Source organism: Vitis riparia, chromosome 2 (genome assembly GCF_004353265.1).
Source record: "Vitis riparia cultivar Riparia Gloire de Montpellier isolate 1030 chromosome 2, EGFV_Vit.rip_1.0, whole genome shotgun sequence".
NCBI lineage: Eukaryota > Viridiplantae > Streptophyta > Magnoliopsida > Vitales > Vitaceae > Vitis > Vitis riparia.
In genome coordinates, this window is record NC_048432.1 from 17,331,661 (window position 1) to 17,351,335 (window position 19,675).

The 19,675-nt window shown below is 39.1% G+C and overlaps 2 protein-coding genes and 1 pseudogene across 3 annotated transcripts; all 3 read right to left on the reverse strand.

Annotated features, from left to right (window-relative positions):
- Window positions 1-463: 463 nt before the first annotated feature.
- LOC117929144 lies at window positions 464-4,684 on the reverse strand (annotated as a pseudogene).
- Window positions 4,685-5,532: 848 nt separating this feature from the next.
- LOC117934291 (subtilisin-like protease SBT3.8) lies at window positions 5,533-10,962 on the reverse strand. Of its 2 annotated transcripts, XM_034855972.1 has the most exons (11): window positions 10,711-10,962; window positions 10,436-10,625; window positions 10,232-10,323; window positions 10,024-10,121; window positions 9,694-9,849; window positions 8,944-9,617; window positions 8,756-8,841; window positions 8,423-8,668; window positions 8,202-8,316; window positions 6,393-6,585; window positions 5,533-6,227 (listed from the first exon to the last, which is right to left on the reverse strand). In XM_034855972.1, exons 2-11 carry the CDS (start codon window positions 10,556-10,558, stop codon window positions 5,656-5,658), a joined length of 2,355 nt encoding a protein of 784 aa, XP_034711863.1. In that variant the 5' UTR covers window positions 10,559-10,625; window positions 10,711-10,962; the 3' UTR covers window positions 5,533-5,655. The 2 variants fall into 2 exon arrangements, with proteins under 2 accessions (XP_034711863.1, XP_034711872.1); XM_034855981.1 differs by lacking the exon at window positions 10,436-10,625 and having other exon boundaries at window positions 10,711-10,760.
- A 2,645-nt stretch (window positions 10,963-13,607) lies between these two features.
- On the reverse strand, window positions 13,608-18,315 carry LOC117934305 (ankyrin repeat domain-containing protein 17-like). Its single transcript, XM_034855993.1, has 4 exons — window positions 17,278-18,315; window positions 16,072-16,347; window positions 15,863-16,000; window positions 13,608-15,285 (listed from the first exon to the last, which is right to left on the reverse strand). Exons 1-4 carry the CDS (start codon window positions 17,575-17,577, stop codon window positions 13,708-13,710), a joined length of 2,292 nt encoding a protein of 763 aa, XP_034711884.1. The 5' UTR covers window positions 17,578-18,315; the 3' UTR covers window positions 13,608-13,707.
- Window positions 18,316-19,675: the final 1,360 nt, after the last annotated feature.

The following is a 19,675-nucleotide window of genomic DNA, read 5'->3' on the forward strand; positions in this document are numbered from 1 at the left end:
GATTCCCTCTCCACAACTTCTGAGCTATGCTTTTGCTTTTTCTTGTTTCTCCATTGTCATCAGTGGGATTACACCCTTTAAAGAAAAGGCAAGATAGTGCAGACATAGGTGTTACTGCCACCAAGATATAATGCTTAAAGGTCTGTGGATTGAGGATGACCAGTAGTGCCGTGAGTATGATTACCCGAGAAAACGTGGGGATTGATCTTACTGTTCAAGTGACTCCATGATCAAGAATCTGACAGGCATCATGGGGCACTGGTGCTAGGTCTAAATATTAGCTGCATAGGCCTAAATACCATGGTTTGTTGTTTGGTTTTTGGTGTCTATGAAAGTTATATTCTGTCTGATATACTGATTCAAGGCGCCATTTTGATCATAATGATAGGAATCCTTACAAAAGATCTCTCTGAGATTTGCCTTTAGAAAGTAAAAGTCAATTCGTGGAATTTCCACCCATGTTTTAGTCCACTATAAAAGACAATAAAATGATTCGTTTCTTGTGCGAACTTCAAACCTGCCCTGATTATTCTTTGACTTCAAAATCTGTAGTTTACAAATCTTGGCAAAAGAAAGAAGGTTCTAACTGATTTTTGGTACAATCCAATCCAGCAATTTATTTAATTATTCATTTATTTACTTTGTTTTCTCTGGGAAGCTTGCAGGTATTTTCAATTGTCATCTGCATAAGATTGTATCAACTGTGTCCTCACAGATATGGGACTTGACACAGTGTGCACCCCATCCATCCAAGTTAGGCTTCCAAAATAGTATCCAGTGTTCACACCTGGTGGGCGGTGGAGACTTCCACTTGGTGGTAGAGTTGAAAACCAATATATCAGGTCTTACAGTAACAGGTATGCCAAGTGGAGGCTCAATCATTGCTTTATACATGGAGTTCTGGGGTCCAACGTTTGTGACTTTTCTGGTGAGAGTGGTGGACTTTCTCAGATTTGAAATGGTGATTGAGGGTAGGTTCACATCCAAAATGTAGGCCTTGGTGTTGGGGCAGATCGTGGGTTGTTCCACAAGCTGAGAGATAGCTGAGTTGTTATAACCCACAGAACAGAGGTAATGTATGTAGTCAGATGTGCCCATGTCATATACAAGACCAGGTTCAGCTGCCTTGTTTGGGTTCACAATGCCTCCTCCATAATCAAATGGATCAGCAAGCTTCCGAGGGGATCCCTCCACGAAAATAGGCTCTCCAAGTGGATCAGTCCTCCATGCTGCAACAGGAATTTGTGGCTAGTCAATTTGGTTAGCCAAAGGCATGAAAACAGAGCTTGGTGGTTCAGTGGAAAATGGTGGTGGCTGTACCAGTTGTGACAAGTGCTGATTTGATAGCTACGGGGGACCAACTGGGGTGCAATGCTTTGAGAAGTGCCACAATGCCTGAGATATGAGGGGTTGCCATTGATGTTCCTGAATGCAAGGCAAACCCACCATCCATAAAGGGATCCAAGGGAGAACTAGCAGCTAATATGCTGACACCAGGTGCTGCTATATCTGGCTGTGTTAACATGGACACCGCCGGAGTTAATAGGATTCAACATTATTATATGAACATGAAAACTTCTCTTAACTGCAATAGCAGCTTCCCCATTTCATACCTTCAAATTGGCTGGTGCAATGGAACTAGGCCCTCGACTTGAGAAGTAAGCTATCTTGGTTCACACAGGTTTCCCCACTAGTGTTTTAGAAGAGCTCAACTTCACTGTAGGAGAACTGTGCACCCAAAAAAACAACAGAACTTCACATCCTAATACAGAACATGATGGTGGTGGTTATGATGATGATTATTATGTTGATGAAAGGTACCTGGTGGATCTGATGTAGAATAGTATCTTGGTGCCGAGCTCCCAGTCTACTATAATACAAGGGAAGCCATTACTGCATGGAGCCAAGGCATTACTGGGGTTCCTAGCTACAATCACCCCAACACCGCCAGCTGCTCTTACAGCTGATGAAGCGCTTGCCATTGCGCGTCGGCTGCCCACTGTAGTGAAGCAGAGGACCACATTTCCAGCCACTGTAGTGTTATTAAGTGACAGGGACTCACAGACTCTGCAAGTAACACCATTTTCAGAGTGGTCATGTTTCATAGAAGTATAAGATAATGCATTGCAGGAACACTTCACTATGATCCATGATCATAGCCTACTCCATGTACAATAAATGGAAAACCAAATCTGAAATTACCCGGCTGCTGTAGGGAGGAGGCCTGGAGTCTCTGGATGCACCAAACCACTAAAACCAATTTCCTTTCCTGGAAACATGGCTTGACCCTAGAAGAAAGAACAATTAAATTGAGAAACAATGTCTCCGTAAAATTGAGCCAAAATGCCATAGAAGGCTACCTACAAAGCGCAATGCTAGAGGGTCATGTGAAATGGTTGAAAAGAGAATTAAATTCTACTGCCAAAACTTACCAGTATGGTCATGTTGTTCCCTAGTGTAATGGGCGTAGGAAAGGACCGATCAATAGTGCTAGCCGCCACAGTTAAGATCCAAGGCGCTGTGTTCTGTACTGACTGAGCAGAAGGGCCATCGTTTGAAGCTCCACAAACAACGGTCATACCCTTGGCCACAGCATGAAACGAACCAATAGCAATCCCATCACGCTCATCAACTTCTGAGAACAGAGGAATATCACTGCCTAGGGACACTGGTAACACCTCCACCCCATCATGTATTGCTTCATCAAAAGCCTTCAATATATCAGCAGATGCACATTGCCCTGCTGCCACATTCCAGCACACTTTGTGCATGGTATACGAGCCCGGGGTGCGCCACCTCTTACTATTCCTAGGCTAAGGCCTTGGTAGCTTGCATTAACTACGAAGGAACCACCAGCAATGGTGAATGTGTGTGTGCCATGTCCATTGGAATCTCTTGGGACAAGTAATCCGGGTTTTCAGTGGTGTTGAATGGCTGCTCATTGTCTGCAAGGAACCCATCAATTTACCACCTGGCTCCTATTAGTTTTCTGTTACAGTCTGTTGTGGCATTAAAGAGCTCTCCTGATACACAGCCACCTTTCCAATGGGAAGGGATTGGCCCAAGCCCTTCATCATTGAAAACTTCTGATTCCGGCCATACTCCTGCCATGGTCATTATTCTTATCATTTGTCATAGTCATAAGAATTGTCCAAAAATCTCAGAATAACACACAGAGAAGGAGAAACCTGTGTCAAGGAGGCCAATAATAATCCCATCCCCCATGTTGGTTTCATGCAGAAGATTGGATGGAGATTGAGAAGATAGGCCAAGGTAATCCCAACTCCTGGTTGTTTGCAGCTTATGAAGTCGATTGGGTATAACGTGAACAACTCCAGGTAAATCTAGGTAGATGCAGAAAAAAGAATTATTGAGAGAAAACTGTAATGTTTAAAATCATGCATTGAATCAAGTCTGGCATTCAACATATTTATAGCTCAGTTGTTGCTACATCTACATCGTCCTTCCTGATCACTAGAAAGAGAAGAAAGGAAAGTACTTATTATATATAAAATTACCTGCAACCTTCTGTGCTTAAGAGTCTGTAAGCTTGGCTGCAAACCCAGAGAAGCCATGTTTGTAACTGTAAACCATGGAATCAAAGGCAGCTTATGTGCTGCAGCATAAACAACCATTCACAGTTAGTGAAACAACCATTATCAAACTGTGCAGCCTCACATTTACTCTTTCTTTTCTTAATTTTCAGCCTCTTAAGCCAAGTAAGTCCTTTCCATCTCTAAGCTGGTGTCATGGTTTTTTTCTGATCAAATCATGATGGAAGGGATAATTTTTTTCTAGCTAGAACTGCAGTGGATATAACTTTTTTTCAAATGCCCATTAAATAACCAATCTCAATCTCTTTTTCCTGTTTTCTTTTTTTATCATCCCAACACTGTCATACAGGAGATCCTATAGAAATGTACATCCAAATGGTACTCAAAGCAAATCTAAGTCAAATACAATGAACATACAGCTTCCATCTTAAGAGAAAAATGATTGAGACACACCATTTGATAGAACTTGTGAACTTTTCCAAATTCAATTTGATTAGCTTTAACCATCTAAATTTTGCAGTCTATAATTAAGATTAGTTACTACAATTATGAACTCTAGCAGGTTTATTCATGGAAGATAATAAAGGAAACATTTAGCCTCTTACATTTAAAGCAGTGCAACATGTGTTAAAACTTAAAAGTACTTATCTCTACCTCCCCAAAACTGAAGCAAGCATGTCATGATGTGAATCAGTTACAAGCCTGGGTCACTGTTTTGCCGATCACCCAGATAAACAATATGAACCTGTTATCATATAAAAAATTGTCAGCTTCACAAAGTGAATTTTATGTTAAACCATAGATTATACTTACTCTGCTTTTGGCACTGACTGGTGCAACCGAGACGTCTTGGCCATAGAGAATGAAGAGAACATTCACTAATACAAATAATGGAGTTCTGTTACTGTCCATGGCCTTTTTATCCTCCCACTCTCTTTTTTTCAATTTGGAGAGATGAAGTTTGAAGGTGAAATGCTTGGTGATTGGTGAATTGTATTATATATGGGGATTGAAGCCACGACTATCTGGTATTGTCTCCACAAGCTTGGCTCATGATTTGCTGTCATTGCATACGTTTAGCTTCAAAGTCCTAATCTGTCTCTAAATTTTTGAATTAAAGAAAGACTTGTTATATTATCGGCCATGTTAATGGACAGTTCATTCAAAGTACCATGCCTTCTCCAGTATGTTTTGGATCAAATTTTCTTTCATTTTTTTTTTTATTTTTTATTCAACTTTGAGTGCCTCCCTCAACTATGTGATGTGGCAAATTGGCTGATAGACCTGCAATTACAACAGCCATTTGGATGACCTTTCTTGTTATTCAATTTAATAAACTAAGGATAAGAACCAAACCATTAAAAACACATACAAGGGACAGATAGCATTGAAGATTTCCATTCTGCAAGGCGGTTTCTTTTCTTTATAGTTCTAAGATTCCTCCATTGACTCTGCAATTTTTTAGGGACATAGTGATATAATTTTCAATCATAAGAAAAATAGAGAAAAGGGGTCAGGGCTAGACTTGCTGAAGGCCTTCACATTTGGTAGCCTGTGTGGAACTTTAATCCAATTTTTTTTTTCTGAAAGAGTTGTACTTAAATTTTTTTATAGAATAATGAAATCCCAAGTAACCTTCAAAGTACTTGCTGCAGAAAACTTGATGAACCCCTGGATAATGATAGTGGATACAAAATAATGGAAAAGATAAGAACAAAGGAATAGACTAGTGCAGGAAACTTTGAACAAGTTTGTCATTGACTCAGGTTTCTAATGACCTACCAGAAGCTCCCTTCTTCCAAGAAAGATGCTGTTTATTTATTATAATTGATAGATTTGAAGATCTGATCTTAATTTCCATGACAGTTTGATGTATGCAGACCAAGTATTCAGTGAAGGCCATTTTTACTGGAACTCAATTCAAAGTCTCTCTGCATCATCTTATGGAATAATACTAGAATCTGGGAAAGCTTTCATCTTAAAAGATGGTAAGAAGAAGGTTTTTGTCTGGAAATTAAGGTTCTCCTTATCATTTAGAATTCAATACTGTAAAGAGCTAAAATATAAAATGAAAATATGGGACAAAGAAACTGATCATTTTTTAATTGTCATCAACATATGATTGGATGATCTCTGTTCTCACAGACAGGGGACTTCTCACTTCATGAACTCCATCAGTCCAAGTTAGGCTCCCAAAATAGTATCCTGTATTCACGTGATGGGTCGAGGAGACTGTAACCTTGAAAGTGATTGATTTGGTCATAGAGTTGAAGACCAAGACATCAGGGTTTAATGTTATGACTACACCAATAGGAGGCTGAATCACTACTCTATAGATGGATTCAGGGGCACCTACATTTGTGACAGTTCTGGTGAGGGTGGTGGAATTTCTGAGGTTTGGTATGGTTATGGAGGGTAGGTTTACATCCAGAATGGAAGGCCTTTCACTGGGGCAGACTATGGATTGCCCTGTAAGCTGAGAGATGGCAGAGTTGTTGTAGCCCACAGCACAAAGATAATGTACGTGTTCGGTTGCACCCATGTCATATACCAAACCTGGGTCTGTTGCACCATTTGGGTTTACTATGCCACCTCCAAAATCAAATGGATCAGCAAGCTTTTTAGGGAACCCCTCGGCAAAGATTGGAAGGCCAGATGGACCATTCCTCCATGCTGCATGAAGAGTTGAGATATAGAAAATGGTCAGTCTCCCCACATATGCCAATATAAAATCACTCTTGCAGTGCTCAAAAAAAATAAATAAATAAAAATGATAGCATCTGATTGAGTGCATTGTATGGTGGTGAAATCACAAAGTATCAGAGTGGAAGAAAATACCAGTTGTGACTAGTGCTGACTTAATAGCTGCAGGGGACCAATCAGGGTGCAATGCTTTGAGGAGTGCCACAACGCCAGAGACATGAGGAGTTGCCATTGATGTTCCTGAAAGCATGGCATAGCCACCATCCATCACTCGATTGAGGGGACCAGTGGCAGCTAATATATTCACACCAGGGGCCGTTATATCTGGCTGTGCCACACAGAAGCAACAAGATGGTCTCAATGATGAAAGTTTACCAAGAAGCAGAAGAATATCAGCAGAAGTCCTGGACTTCTGGGGTGAATTAGGCTCAAGCCAAACTGAAGCAGTACGAGATATACAAGGTCAATATTCAATTTGTTCCTAAATGGCCCTTGTTAGCCCAAGGGTTCTCCTAATCGTGTTTTAATGATAACAAATCATGGTTAAGTGGCTAATTGGTTTGAATTATAAAGAATTATAGGTGTTAGTTTGGAAATTCATCAAAGGATCCAATGGATGCAAGATCGAGACTTTTGGAAGACCTTTAATCATAAGAAACATATGTAAGATGAATGCATGGGTGCACTTAGGATTTTCATATCTTTTCATGCATTTTTAAAAACTTGGTTTATGCATTAAAGTTACATTTCCATCAAAACCTGAGTCTTACCAAATGAATTTTAGGCTAATCGTTTCAAAATTGGCATATTAGTTTACCTAAAGACCTTGCCTAAGAAGGGAAAAGAACAGAAAAAAATAGGTTTTCAGGCCAAAAATGGTGAACTAATCGAGGCACTAGCCAATAAGCTCAATCGACTAGGTTATTGGTCGACCAGTTATACCTTCCTGATTGAGGTCCGATTGAGAGATACAAAAATCTTTTCTCTCTTCCAGTAGCCTTGCATTCCCAGTCAAGGGTCATGCCTTCTTGGTTAAGGTCCAATCGAAGCCTAACAATCACCTACCACATATTTTTTTACCAACGGCTAGTCAACCAGTCGACCCTCAGCTTGACCGGTCGAGACTACTTTTTGGCATTTTGACTCTAGAGGCTAGAAACCTATAAATTGAGAGCTCTACTTCATTTATGAGTAAGAAAATACCTGCATTTATTTGTCTACCTATTTGTTCTTGCCTCAAAAGCTCTCATTCTTTCCTTGATGCATTAAATCTCCATTCGCATATTCCTTAGTGCACCCTTGTGATTCTTCCTAGTATTTAAATTCTATTTGAGCCCTTGTTGAAGTAGGTTGAGATATTCAAACTTGTTATTTGAGTGTTAGAACCTTCAAGTGAGTAAAAACTTGAAGAGATTGTGTATAAGTCCATTGAAACTAGAATCCAAGTGTAAAGATGATTAGAAGCTTGGTTGAAACTTCAAGTATAGTGGAACCCTCAATCGGTTAGGAGCTTGAGAAGAGTGGACGTAGGTAAGAAAGTGTTGAACCACTATAAAATCTAAGTTTGTTCTCTCTAACTTTATCTCCTTATATTTGTGCTTCCTTTGTTTGAATTGCGTTTAAAAAATATTTTTTTAAACTCAATTCACCCCTCTCTCTTAAGTGTTTTCTTTATTAAGATTAGCCTTTATTTTCTCAGCCTTGAATGGAACATTTTCATATCATTTCCAGAGTCTCCTTAGGGGAGCTTAAACTTTTTACATAGGTTTGGTTAAATTCTAAAGAATATTTTGGTGAGTGGATTTCCACTCTGTTGTCCATGGGTTCAGGCTGGTACAAGCCAGAGGATGTCATGGATTAGGCTTGGGCTGAACTGAGAACCAGACCACCTGCTTTAGTTATCATCCTAATTATAAAGGTTACAAAGTAATAGAACTAAAGTACCTTAAGAATTGCAGGGGCAATGGAGTTAGGCCCTCTAGATGAGAAATAGGCAACCTTGGCCAAAACAGCCTCCCCCACAAATGTTTTAGAAGGGCTGAGATTTACTACAGGAAGCCTGTGAACCCCCAAACAAACAATCACAATTCAGAGGATGAGGATGATATAAGGACCTAATGATGGTGATCTTGAAGGCAAGAATGACAAAGAGAACGATGAGATACCTGGTAGACCGGATGTAATAGAGTATTCTGGTTCCAATCTCATAGTCAACTTCAACACATGGAAAATCATTGCTGCATGCAGCCAAGTTATCACCGGGATTCTTGGCAATGATCACCCCAACGCCACCTGCTGCTTGCACATCTGATGAAGCACTTATTATAGTGGCCCTCCTAACCGTTGAAGTGAAGCAGAGCACCACTTTTCCAGCAACTGAAGTTTGATCAAGTGAGAGTGCTTCGCACTGACTGCAATAGGTAGTTCAGAGAATGTGTTATGCTTTGATAATATGCTAAAACATAAGCAAGTTGATATAATCCAATAGATTGAGCTACCCTGCAGAGTTTGGGGCAAGCCCTGAGACGTCTGGATATACCAAGCCTGAGAAACCAGTCTCCTTTCCTGTAAACAAGGCTTGACCCTGCAATGATTACCTAACAAATGAGTAACTACACACTAGTACCAAAAGCAGATGATGATGGAGAAGCTCATAAGACCAACGAATAAAATTGCAACAGGATACCAGCAAGGTTTTATTGTTTCCAAGTGTGATGGGTGTAGGAAATGCTCTATCCATGGTGCTAGCTGCAACAGTTAATATCCATGGTGCTGTGTTCTGTACTGTCTGAGCTTGAGGTCCATCATTTGAAGCTCCACAAACAACAGTGATGCCCTTAGCCACTGCATGGAAGGAACCAGTGGCAATCCCATCACGTTCATCAATATCTGAGAATAGAGGAATAGAAGACCCAATTGACAGGGATAACACATGGACCCCATCATTTATAGCTTCATCAAAGGCTTTCAGTATATCTGCAGATGAGCATTGTCCTCCAAGAACATTCCAGCACACCTTATAAATAGCCAACCGGGCATGGGGTGCCCCACCTCTTACGGTCCCTAAAGCAAGGCCCTTGTAGCTCACATTACCGACAAAAGAACCACCTGCAGTGCTGGATGTGTGTGTGCCATGTCCATTTGCATCTCTTGGAGACAAGAATTCTTGGTTTCCAGATGTGTTTAATGGCTGTCCATACTCAGCAAGAAATCCATCGACAAACCAACGGGCTCCAATGACTTTTCTGTTACAGTGCATTGTGCTATTGAATTGCTGCCCTGATTCACAAACACCCTTCCACTGAGATGGGATCGGTCCAAACCCTTCATCATTGAAAGATTTAGACTCCGGCCATATTCCTGGTTCATTGGGTAAATTGTTCAGATAATCCATATGCATGTGCATCCGTGTATGAATGAAGAAGAGAGGTCAGACCTGTATCTAGGACACCAATGATTACTCCATCCCCCATATTGCTGCTGTGAAGAATATTTTTAGGAGATTGAAAAGAGAGGCCAAGGTAATCCCAGCTCCTCGTTGTTTGTAGCTGGTGAAGGGAATTGGGGATGACTCGAAGCACACCAGGCAACTCTGAAACTCGATCATCAATCATGTAAATACAATACTAATTACTAGCACACTATCAGGACATATGACTGATCATGTCCAGAGAATTGGCATCCCATCATATAACTTTCGAATCATCAAACTTAATCAAGGGACGAGGATCAGAAGAAGAGGCAGTTGAGATATGTAGAAAAATACCAGCAATTCTCTGTGCCTGAGACTCTGTAAGCTTGGCTGCAAACCCAGAGAAGCCATGTTTGTAACTGTACACCATCAATTCTGAAGCCACTTCCTTGCTGCAGAATGAAAATTACATGTAAACAAACTGTTTAATTAACCAAACAGATTAATTGGATTCTCGTTCAATAAATCTAAACTAAAATACAGATAATTCCTTTTGTTGTACCTCCCAACTATGCTGGCCAGCATGTCATGATGGGAATCCCTGACAAGCTCGGGGTCGTTGTGTTGCCTCTCTCCCAGATAAACTATATGAACCTGTAGATTATAACAAAAAATTTCAATACCCCAGTAGGTTCTCATTAGGTTCTTTAAAGGAATATACATGGAAACAGGCATTTTTTAAGATACATTCTTAAACAAAACATACGTTGGTCCTGGCCTCCGCTTGTGCAAGAGCAAACAGAAGACAAAACAGAACAAAGAATGGAGTTGAATTACTCATACTGTCTCTCAAATGCTTGCGTCTTTGGATGGAGAGAAAGAGAGACATCAAAGATCAGTCGGAAATGGAGCAAGAAAACTATATCTGATTAGCTTTCCCACAATTTGCAATCAACCTATATGCAATTGGCAATTCAATTGTGTGACCTGGGCAAAGGTGTTATAAGTCGACAACAACCAAAAGGAGAAAGTCAATCTCACATGGAAGCCCTTTACTTTATGCAGATTCTTTAACCGTCGCCACCAAACACAGACACTGTATAGGCTTTTTTTGGTATGTCAACGTTGCAAACTTGCAGAAGGGAGTCGTGTATAATGGCTTAGAACATTGACATAGCCGTGGCGTCGAGTGGGCAACAAGTTTGGGAAGTGCATGTGCTTCACGCTCTTTAAATAAACGCAAGCTTTGTCATCTCTCCAGATGAACTGTGGATACAGCAGGAGATGAGTCCTTAAACATGGAGGGTACCAACTAAAAGTACAGATTTGTGGTCGAAGGGACCAAGTTCAGCCTCCATGGAGAAGTGGGTCAAGGCCAAAAAGTTCATACTTTTCCTCCACTATTGACTTTCCAGCTTATCTTATTCCACTCACATCAGATATAAATGTATTGGTGGATTACTTTGGCCGGCGTTTCGAGTATGGGTCAAAATGGCCCATTTATTAAAAAAAAAATATATATATATATATAGCATCCTATCACCTTTTAAAACTTATGTTCAAATTGGTCTCTTTCATGCCACATAAGCGCTATGACATTAAAAAATATATATTTTTTCATCATTTTAGTTAAAGCATCGGTTGACAACTGATACTTTATTTTTAAACTGAAACCCAATTACCAATTGATAACTAGAAAATATTATAAATGAATATTTTATTTATTAATAAATTAATAATCTTAAAATAATAAATTTATATAACATATAAATAATATATAAAATTGTATAATTTATTAATTTAAAATATTTAATTTATTATTTTTTAAGATATTAATTTATTTGTATTATGATAAATTTATCTTTATTGCAATAATAATATACTTTTAAATCGCAATTGCTAACTGAAATTTCAATTACAATTAAAAACTATTAAATTACAATTTATTATGAAAATTAAAAATATATACTTTAATAATAAATTATTTATATTTAAATTTAAGAATCTAGTATTACTTTAACAAACATAAATTGATAAATAGAATATATTATAAATAAATATTTTATTTACTAATAAATTAATAATCTTAAAATAATAAATTTATATAACATATAAATAATATATAAAATTATATAATTTATTAATTTAAGATTTTTTTTAATATATTAATTTAATTATATAATTTAATAATTTTTAATTAAATTTTAAATTTAAAAAAAATTAACTAAAACCTCAGTTGACAACTACGACTTTAATTAAAAAAATAAAACCTTAATTGTCAACTGAGGCTTTAGTTCAAAAATGAAGCCTCAATTACTAACTGAGACTTCATTTTAAAAATGAAGTCTCAATTGTCAATTGTGGTTTTAGTTCAAAAACGAAGTTTCAATTGTCAATTAAGACTTTAATTAAAATGATAAAAAAATATTTTTTAATGATATAACGACTATGTGACATCAAAGAGGTCAATCTGAACATAAATTTCACAAAGTAGTTAGATGTTATATTTTTTTTAATAAATGGGTCATTTTGACCCGATACTCCCGCGTTTCAATCGAAAGGCGGAATTGGTCAAAAGAATTAACTAACAGCATCTAGAAACCACAACAAATACACACTAAACCAGATTAAAAAAGAACCGTGTTCTGTAGCAGAAAATCTCCCCAGAACTTTTTCTTCAAGTATTCATGATACTCATTTTCAAGACTCTCTCTACCCTAGAAAACAAGTCCCCGGTATGTATCATAGATTGAAAGGAACGGGCTTACGTAGTCTTGCAAGGTAGTCAAGGAGTTCATCTCATGGAGAAGAAGTAGAAGGCACCTCTTCCTGAAGCTTACATACATCATAATGTAATGGTCTCTTTCTTGCGCATAAGAAGCTTTCTGATCATGATGTTGAGCATAAAACAAGGAAGATTGAGAATGGTATTATTTGGAAGGATGAATGACGTTATTCTTCCGCTTTCAGGACAAATTCTGCGAAGACCTTGTGCCCCTTTTCTTCATATTGGGTAGGTGGACGGTATGAATGGGAAAGAAAGATTTCACGAGCAAACTGAGAGTCCTCTATATTACATCAATTGTTTATCCTGTATTATTCCACGTCTTACCATAGACCACTTTTCATGACTCGGGCAGCAAAAAGAAACTGATGATGTTATCAGCTAGAGATCAAGACCACTTTTCTTCAGGATTTCGGGGCCAAACGTAACCTGAAAAAAAGAGAGAAAGAAAGAAAGAAACTCTAGCAGAAAGTACTGCATCTAGGGAAGACAGAGATGAAATGCTGTGCCTCCTTGAAGAATTCACTTTTTATTTGATTGATTACACTGATGCATCCTATTTTAAAGCTCTAACAAACCGTGTTGCTGGCTTTGGCACCTGTAAATTGAAAAGAAAAAAGGAAAATGAATGAAAAGAAAAGATTTAAGCATAGCAGGGTGACTAGATCTGCCAAATATGCCTTCAAAGAGTTTGGGAGAACCATAGCACAGTTTCTGTTACGTCAATGGAAGCTTTGATGCAAACATCGTTAATCAAGACTATAAAGATAAAATAATCAACACAAATTATACATGAGGTTTTAACATGATTCGACCAACCATGTTTATGTCCAAAGATGCGAAAATTATTCCATTATATAATAGAGAATATTACAGAGGATAAAACCAGAACATTACAGAGGACGTAACCAGATACAACTATTGAATTCTTGAAACATCCCATGTCTTCCTACTCTTCGTATCTCTACCCTAACATGAGTCATCTCACTCCACCGGGTACCTCACGTTCTTCTCCACATCTTTATTCACCTCATATAGTATTTACATGTCCATCTTCATCTCATAACTTTTTCCTCTCACGACATAAAATATTTATAGAAATATGTCCAACAACTTTCCTTATTCTATAAGAAAGTCTAATATTACAATAATATATCAACCAAAAAATATTTTATATAATATTTTTTACAAAAAATGAATCTATACTTATTAGGAATTTGGTACACTTCAACAGTTTCTGTATACAGTTTCTATCAGCTTAATGCACCCTCCATAGTATTTGATAGCCAAGCCCCAGAAGTTGCATCCCTTGTAATGAGGTTAATGCCGCGAACCCAGAGTTCCAAACTAGCAGCAGAGGCTGCCTCAAAGTGTATCTCTCTCCCGGTCTCTGTCAACACCCTGAAAACTTCCCTGTTTTCTTCCCCAGCATCCTTTCTCCTATTCTTTAAAAAGCTTGCACTTGGTCCTGCCACTGCCTCATTACAGACAACATTCCTCCGACTTGACTTCCCCCATGTCAACAATCCAGATTTGAGCATCCGGACAACCTTTACATGGGGAGAGCCTCTTCCCTCTCGGGTGTGCTTGCGCAGCTCCTCCCCAAGCAGCACATGAGAATGAGCCAGGTAATCAAGAATCACACCCTCTGCAATCTTACATTTATTGCTTTTCCTAGAAAGAGACAAGGCCATCTCTCCCCCACAACTGACAATTCCACAATCAGCGCCTCTTTGCAACAGCAGCTTGCAGGCATCAGCATGACCTTCCTTGGCTGCTAGCATTAGAGGTGAATACCCATTTTCATCCAGAGAATTGATTGGAAATCCCATTTTCAAGAGCTGAAGTAGTGCAGACAAGTTTCCCATGCGTGCTGCAAAATGAAGCGCTTTGAATTCTGAGTAGCCTGTCAGTACATGAGCAAGCATGGCATCAAGCAATATTTCTTCAAACCGATTTCGATCGTCAGAATAGGCTCGATGCTGCAGGACAGACACCACTGTCTGCCCATCTTTGCTCTTCACCCTAATATCTGCCCCAGCCATGATAAGGAGACGGAAAGCTTCAGTATGGCCTGCCTTTAATGCAACCAGAATGGGTGTCAAACCTAAACCATCATGTGTACTGATACCTTCTCCCAACTGTTGGAGGATCATCTGAAGGAGCACTGTATTACCAATTCCTGTGAGAAAATGCAGCAAAGAGAAAACCTCAAGATTGCTGGAGCAGATTTTTGTTCCAGTGATGATTGCACGCCGAAAGATATCAGCCGTAGAGGATCTGAACAAACTTTTCTTTGCCAATTGCACTGCACTGTCTCCATTATTGTTGATCAGACCCAAATCAGCACCTGCAATAATTAGCTCTAAGAAACAATCAGCCTGATCAGCTTTCGCAGCCACCATCAGAGCTGTATCACCTGTCTCAGTCCTAGCATCGACTTGGCATCCATGTTTGATCAACTGTTTCAGAATGGAAAGGCAACCCAGTCTAGCAGCCAAATGAAGAGGACGGGACTCATGCCCCTTCTTGGTTCTTATAGGAAACTCAACATCAGCACCAGCATCAAGAAGCACACCCACAGCATCAGAATTCTGGCAGAGGATGGCATGGCAAAGAAGAGTTCTGCCCTGTTGTTGACTTTCAAGGGATGAAATTTGATGCTGAAGAAAAAGGCTTAAAATTTTTCCACTAGCTTCATAATACTCAACCGCACACCATACTTCATCATATGGCTCACCCAAACATCCTCCGACTCTCAACTCTTCACCAGAGAAGATATCCCATGACCAAGCTCCAAGCCTTACATAGCAATCAGTTTTTGCACCTGCCTGAACACACATTAAAATCCATACTTAAAGACAGGCATTAAAGATGGTTCCATGACCTATGAAGGCAGTACAACTTCATTTTGAAAAGAAACAGACAGGCTGCACAAATCGCTGCAGTTTTCAAGTCTTTTCTTTTTCTTGAAAACTAGCTTTCAAATTTCTGTGTACTGCACAAGGATACTAACATCTGCTTTACAATGCAGTAACAATAAACAATTCACATGGTCAAGTGATGAATACATTTATTTTTTTATGGGACTTTTTTATAATGTGATAACTAGCTTTGAACATGAATTGAAAAGTGGGCATATACCAGGATCATCCTTCAATTCTGAAAATATCTGGAGATCAGACAGCAAATTTTGATCATGGATAAAGTTAGGAACAAAAAAACCTGGAAAATGAATCCTGCAGACCAGAGTAGAAACGTATGGGTTGTTCTCATGTGAATAAGATGAAAATTTTTCATTACATTGGTTGGTGAAAGTACATTAGGTTGCTTTAGGGCATCCGGGTGGTAATTTGCATCAGCATTACTAATAAATAATGTGTTAAGTATTAAAAAGCAGATCATTACCTCCAACAAGTACTTAACCATAGACACTTGTCGGCTCACAACAGCAGCTACCAAGGGTGTACAATCTATGTTAGCATGCAATGCAGGCTTGACAGACTGTAATAGAACCCTATCCGCACAATTTATGTCCACTCCATTCTGTAAGAGTGAAAGTTAGTTATGTAGATGCCTAACTGAATTAAATATTTATCATAACACTTGGTCCATACCTTGATTAAAGTATCAGCTACATCAACATAACCTCTGCAGCTTGCAGACACAAGTGCATGCTGAGCCACAGAAGGTCCTATCATCTCTGAGCGGATCAACAGTTCCGCAGCTCTAGCCTGACCACAAAGGCAAGCTTCCAGCAAAGCATGCTCACAAGCTGATTGAGAAGCGCCTGCCTTAAGAAGCATGTCAAGAAGGGCACAATGACCTTCACGAGCAGCAGCGGTTGTTGCAAAGCCTCGAAACAACTCCTGGTTAACATCAGCTCCAGCTGACTGGAAGAGAAAAGAATGATAAAAAAGGAGAGAACTCAAGGCATGAATAAATATATTTTTTGACATGAAAACCGATAATAAACTAGTAAACAATCAGACAATCATAAGCCGTGACAGAGTGAGCTAATCAATCAATTAGATATAAGGTCATTTTCACAACTGAACTAATGATCAACGGATTAGATATAAAAGGACATATCAACTACACAGGATCCTCTGCTTTAGCATTCCACCAAAATAGTGAGGGGATGTTACCACACCACACAGAAATGAATTCATTTCACTTTGTTTTAAATAGGCTTTGAAATAAGGCCACTTTTGGATGAGGATGGACAGAGTTGTGCTTTTAGAGTGGGCAACAGGCACTTATCCCAACATTAGATACTTGAATCAAAATTCGCTTGTGTATTATGTACATTACAAGAGATGACAAGCAATTGTCCATTCCCTCAATTACTACTACATTGCTCCAAAATTGATGTGTTTAAGTGTTTATAAACACAAATATAATACAAATTGAGAAGTTGAATTATGCCTGTATTTGTTCTTCAACTAAAATCACTTCCTACAACTCACACCACAGACCGAAAATTAAACAAGAATAGCTCATTCAGAAATTTAAAACCTTAATCCATTTCAAAGCAAGGCATAGCACCACTGATGGCCAAAACCCCAAGTGGTTAAGTAGCAAGAGGTTCAAGAATATGTAATACAGAAAGCCATATGATGTAACTTGTAAGGAGTGAGCTAATGCAGTTTTAGTCTAATCTCAATAGAGTTTCATACCAGGATCACATGGTGAAAAGAAGTTAGGAAATAGACCAAGTCGGTTAGTGAAGACCTTGCCCCATAGACAGAGTTCTATAACAGAGAGTGGGAACTACTAAGCAAGAAGCAAGAAGAGGAGAAGAAACCAAAAGGACACCTTACCAGTAGCTTTCTGGCAATGGAAACATGGCCAGAATGAGCAGCAGCAAAAAGAGGAGTAACATCAGTGACAAAATCCCTGTACTGAATCTCAACTTCATCTGCCTCTTCCTCTCTCAGTAAGAACTCCAGGCACTTCACTCTCAAACTAACAGTCCCAATATAGTTGACATCCACAGCTTGGGACATCAAACTCTGGGACACCCAGTTGATATCTCCTTGCAGAGCCGCATCGATGAGCCTCTGGGAAGGCAAGGCAAAGTCGTCTGCACCCCCACCACCCACCAGATTGTACCTTGCCATTCTGAACCCAAATCTGAATAAGACGACAGGTTGATAATAAAAGCATAGAAAGGAATCCCAGGAACTGTAGAGATCGAGCAGACAATGCAATCTTCTTCTCCGTCTCCTTCTTCTATAATAATAATATTAATGCAAATAATAAATGAGAAAGGGACCAGAAAGGTTCTTGTTCAGACACTGTTGGGCGGGCGCTTGGGGTGACACGTAGATGCAAGAAGATTCGAGCTAATCAAGGGAGGAAGACGAACTCATAACCCATCAGCATCTTTCTTTCTCACTTTCTTTCTTCAACGTCTCAGCTTTAACCATATCTTTCTTGTTATTCCAGTCTTCATCAATGTACCATTCTGGTCTGCCAGTGGTAAAATCAATTGGGGAATGGAAGATGAAATGGCGTGTACACCTGAGATTATGGAGAGCGTAAAATGGAAAGCAGAGGGATGGGCCACAAGGTTTAAAACAAGAGAAAAAGACCAGGGTTGAAGCTGACTTTGGAAATAGATTGAGTGTAGATTTGGGAGTGTGGGTCAATGCCCTGCACATGTCTCAATGCCGACAATCGAGCTTCTACCCCGCCGGATGCACTTGCTGGCCTTGGCTCCTTGTCACTGGGCCCTGGCCATAGGCCAGCCCAATTTGCTTGCAGAACGGTTGGAGCCTGGAGAAGGGAAAGTAGACCCATTACAGTATTGATAGCAGTCTTCCAGTTCAGCCATTCTAATTTTCTTTTATTTTCTTGGCAAGTCAAATGCAATGGGTAGTTGGAACTTGGAAGTAAACTTTCAAGGAGAATTCAAAATTCTATGATATCCTTGAAGAAGTGTATGGCTAAAGTAAAAAGCTTACCTTCTTTGGGACCTTATGCTAGTTCACTGCCAACTTTTATCTTATGTCATTTGTAAGCAATTATTATTGCATTTGTTCAAAACCCTACTAATTGATCTTTAGGGTTCTCCCTCCCTCCATCGGATCTAGAGCAATTATCTAATTGCCTAAGCCTCGAGATTCAGTGAATAACTTGATACGATATTAAAGTTCACAAAGATACATTTTAGCAGAGAGGGAGAGAGAGAGAGGGGGGGTTCAGGGCAACCTCCATGCTTGGTGGCAAGGCAAACTCAAGAACTCCACCCATAAATTCCATTGAATAAGGCTCATAATTTGTCTCAACTGACGGCTGGAATGCTTGGAAGCATGCACCACCTCTGTACAAAACTGCTCAGCAAAACCAAGTGACCAAGTCCCCCTCCCCGCTGTCTTCACCATCAACCTTTTAGAAAGCAACCACACGGACAAAACCACTAAGAGCTAACACTGCAGATGGCACAGCACCCAGCTTCATCATTCACCATGGTCCAGGCCCACATCAACTGTTTTTACTTTCGAGTCTTTTTACATTTACTAACGGATTGGGTGCCTAAATTTGGGTCAAATTCTTTGAGCTGGGACTTGGGAAAGGCATGATTTCAGGATCCTAGAGGTACAATAATGCTGATTTGCTTCAACCCCTAGGCTAATAATAGGGGTAAGTGGAATAATCAAAAGGGACATTACCCCTCAAATAATAAATATTGTATCTGTTGAAATGGACCCTAGAGGACCTGTAAGTCCCTATAGAATAAGATGGGAATGAATCACATCCATGTACCATCTCATTTAAATTTAAAGAACTGGAACAAAAACGAAAGTGGTGGTGGGACCACCGACTCCACCCTTAAATTTGAATTATTGAATGAAGATTAAAAAAAAATTGAATGCCTTAAGCCCTCATGGATCAACCTTGAGCCCACAAAATAAATTATAGGGAAAGGTTAAATCTTAAACCTTAGACCATTAAAATTGAATTACAAGTTGACCCAAAATCTTAAATTTAAAATAATAATAATAATAATAATTTAACTGTATTTAATGTTGGTACACGTCCAACAATATTCTTTATGACTTCCTTTGAATAAACGGTAATTCTACCCGTAACAATCAAAGTTTAAACTAATTTTTTAAAGAGACAAACAATCATTTTTCTTATACTTAAATTTAATGTTTGATGACCTTTTATTTTGATGAAGTTATAATATTTTATGTGTGTCAATAATTGACC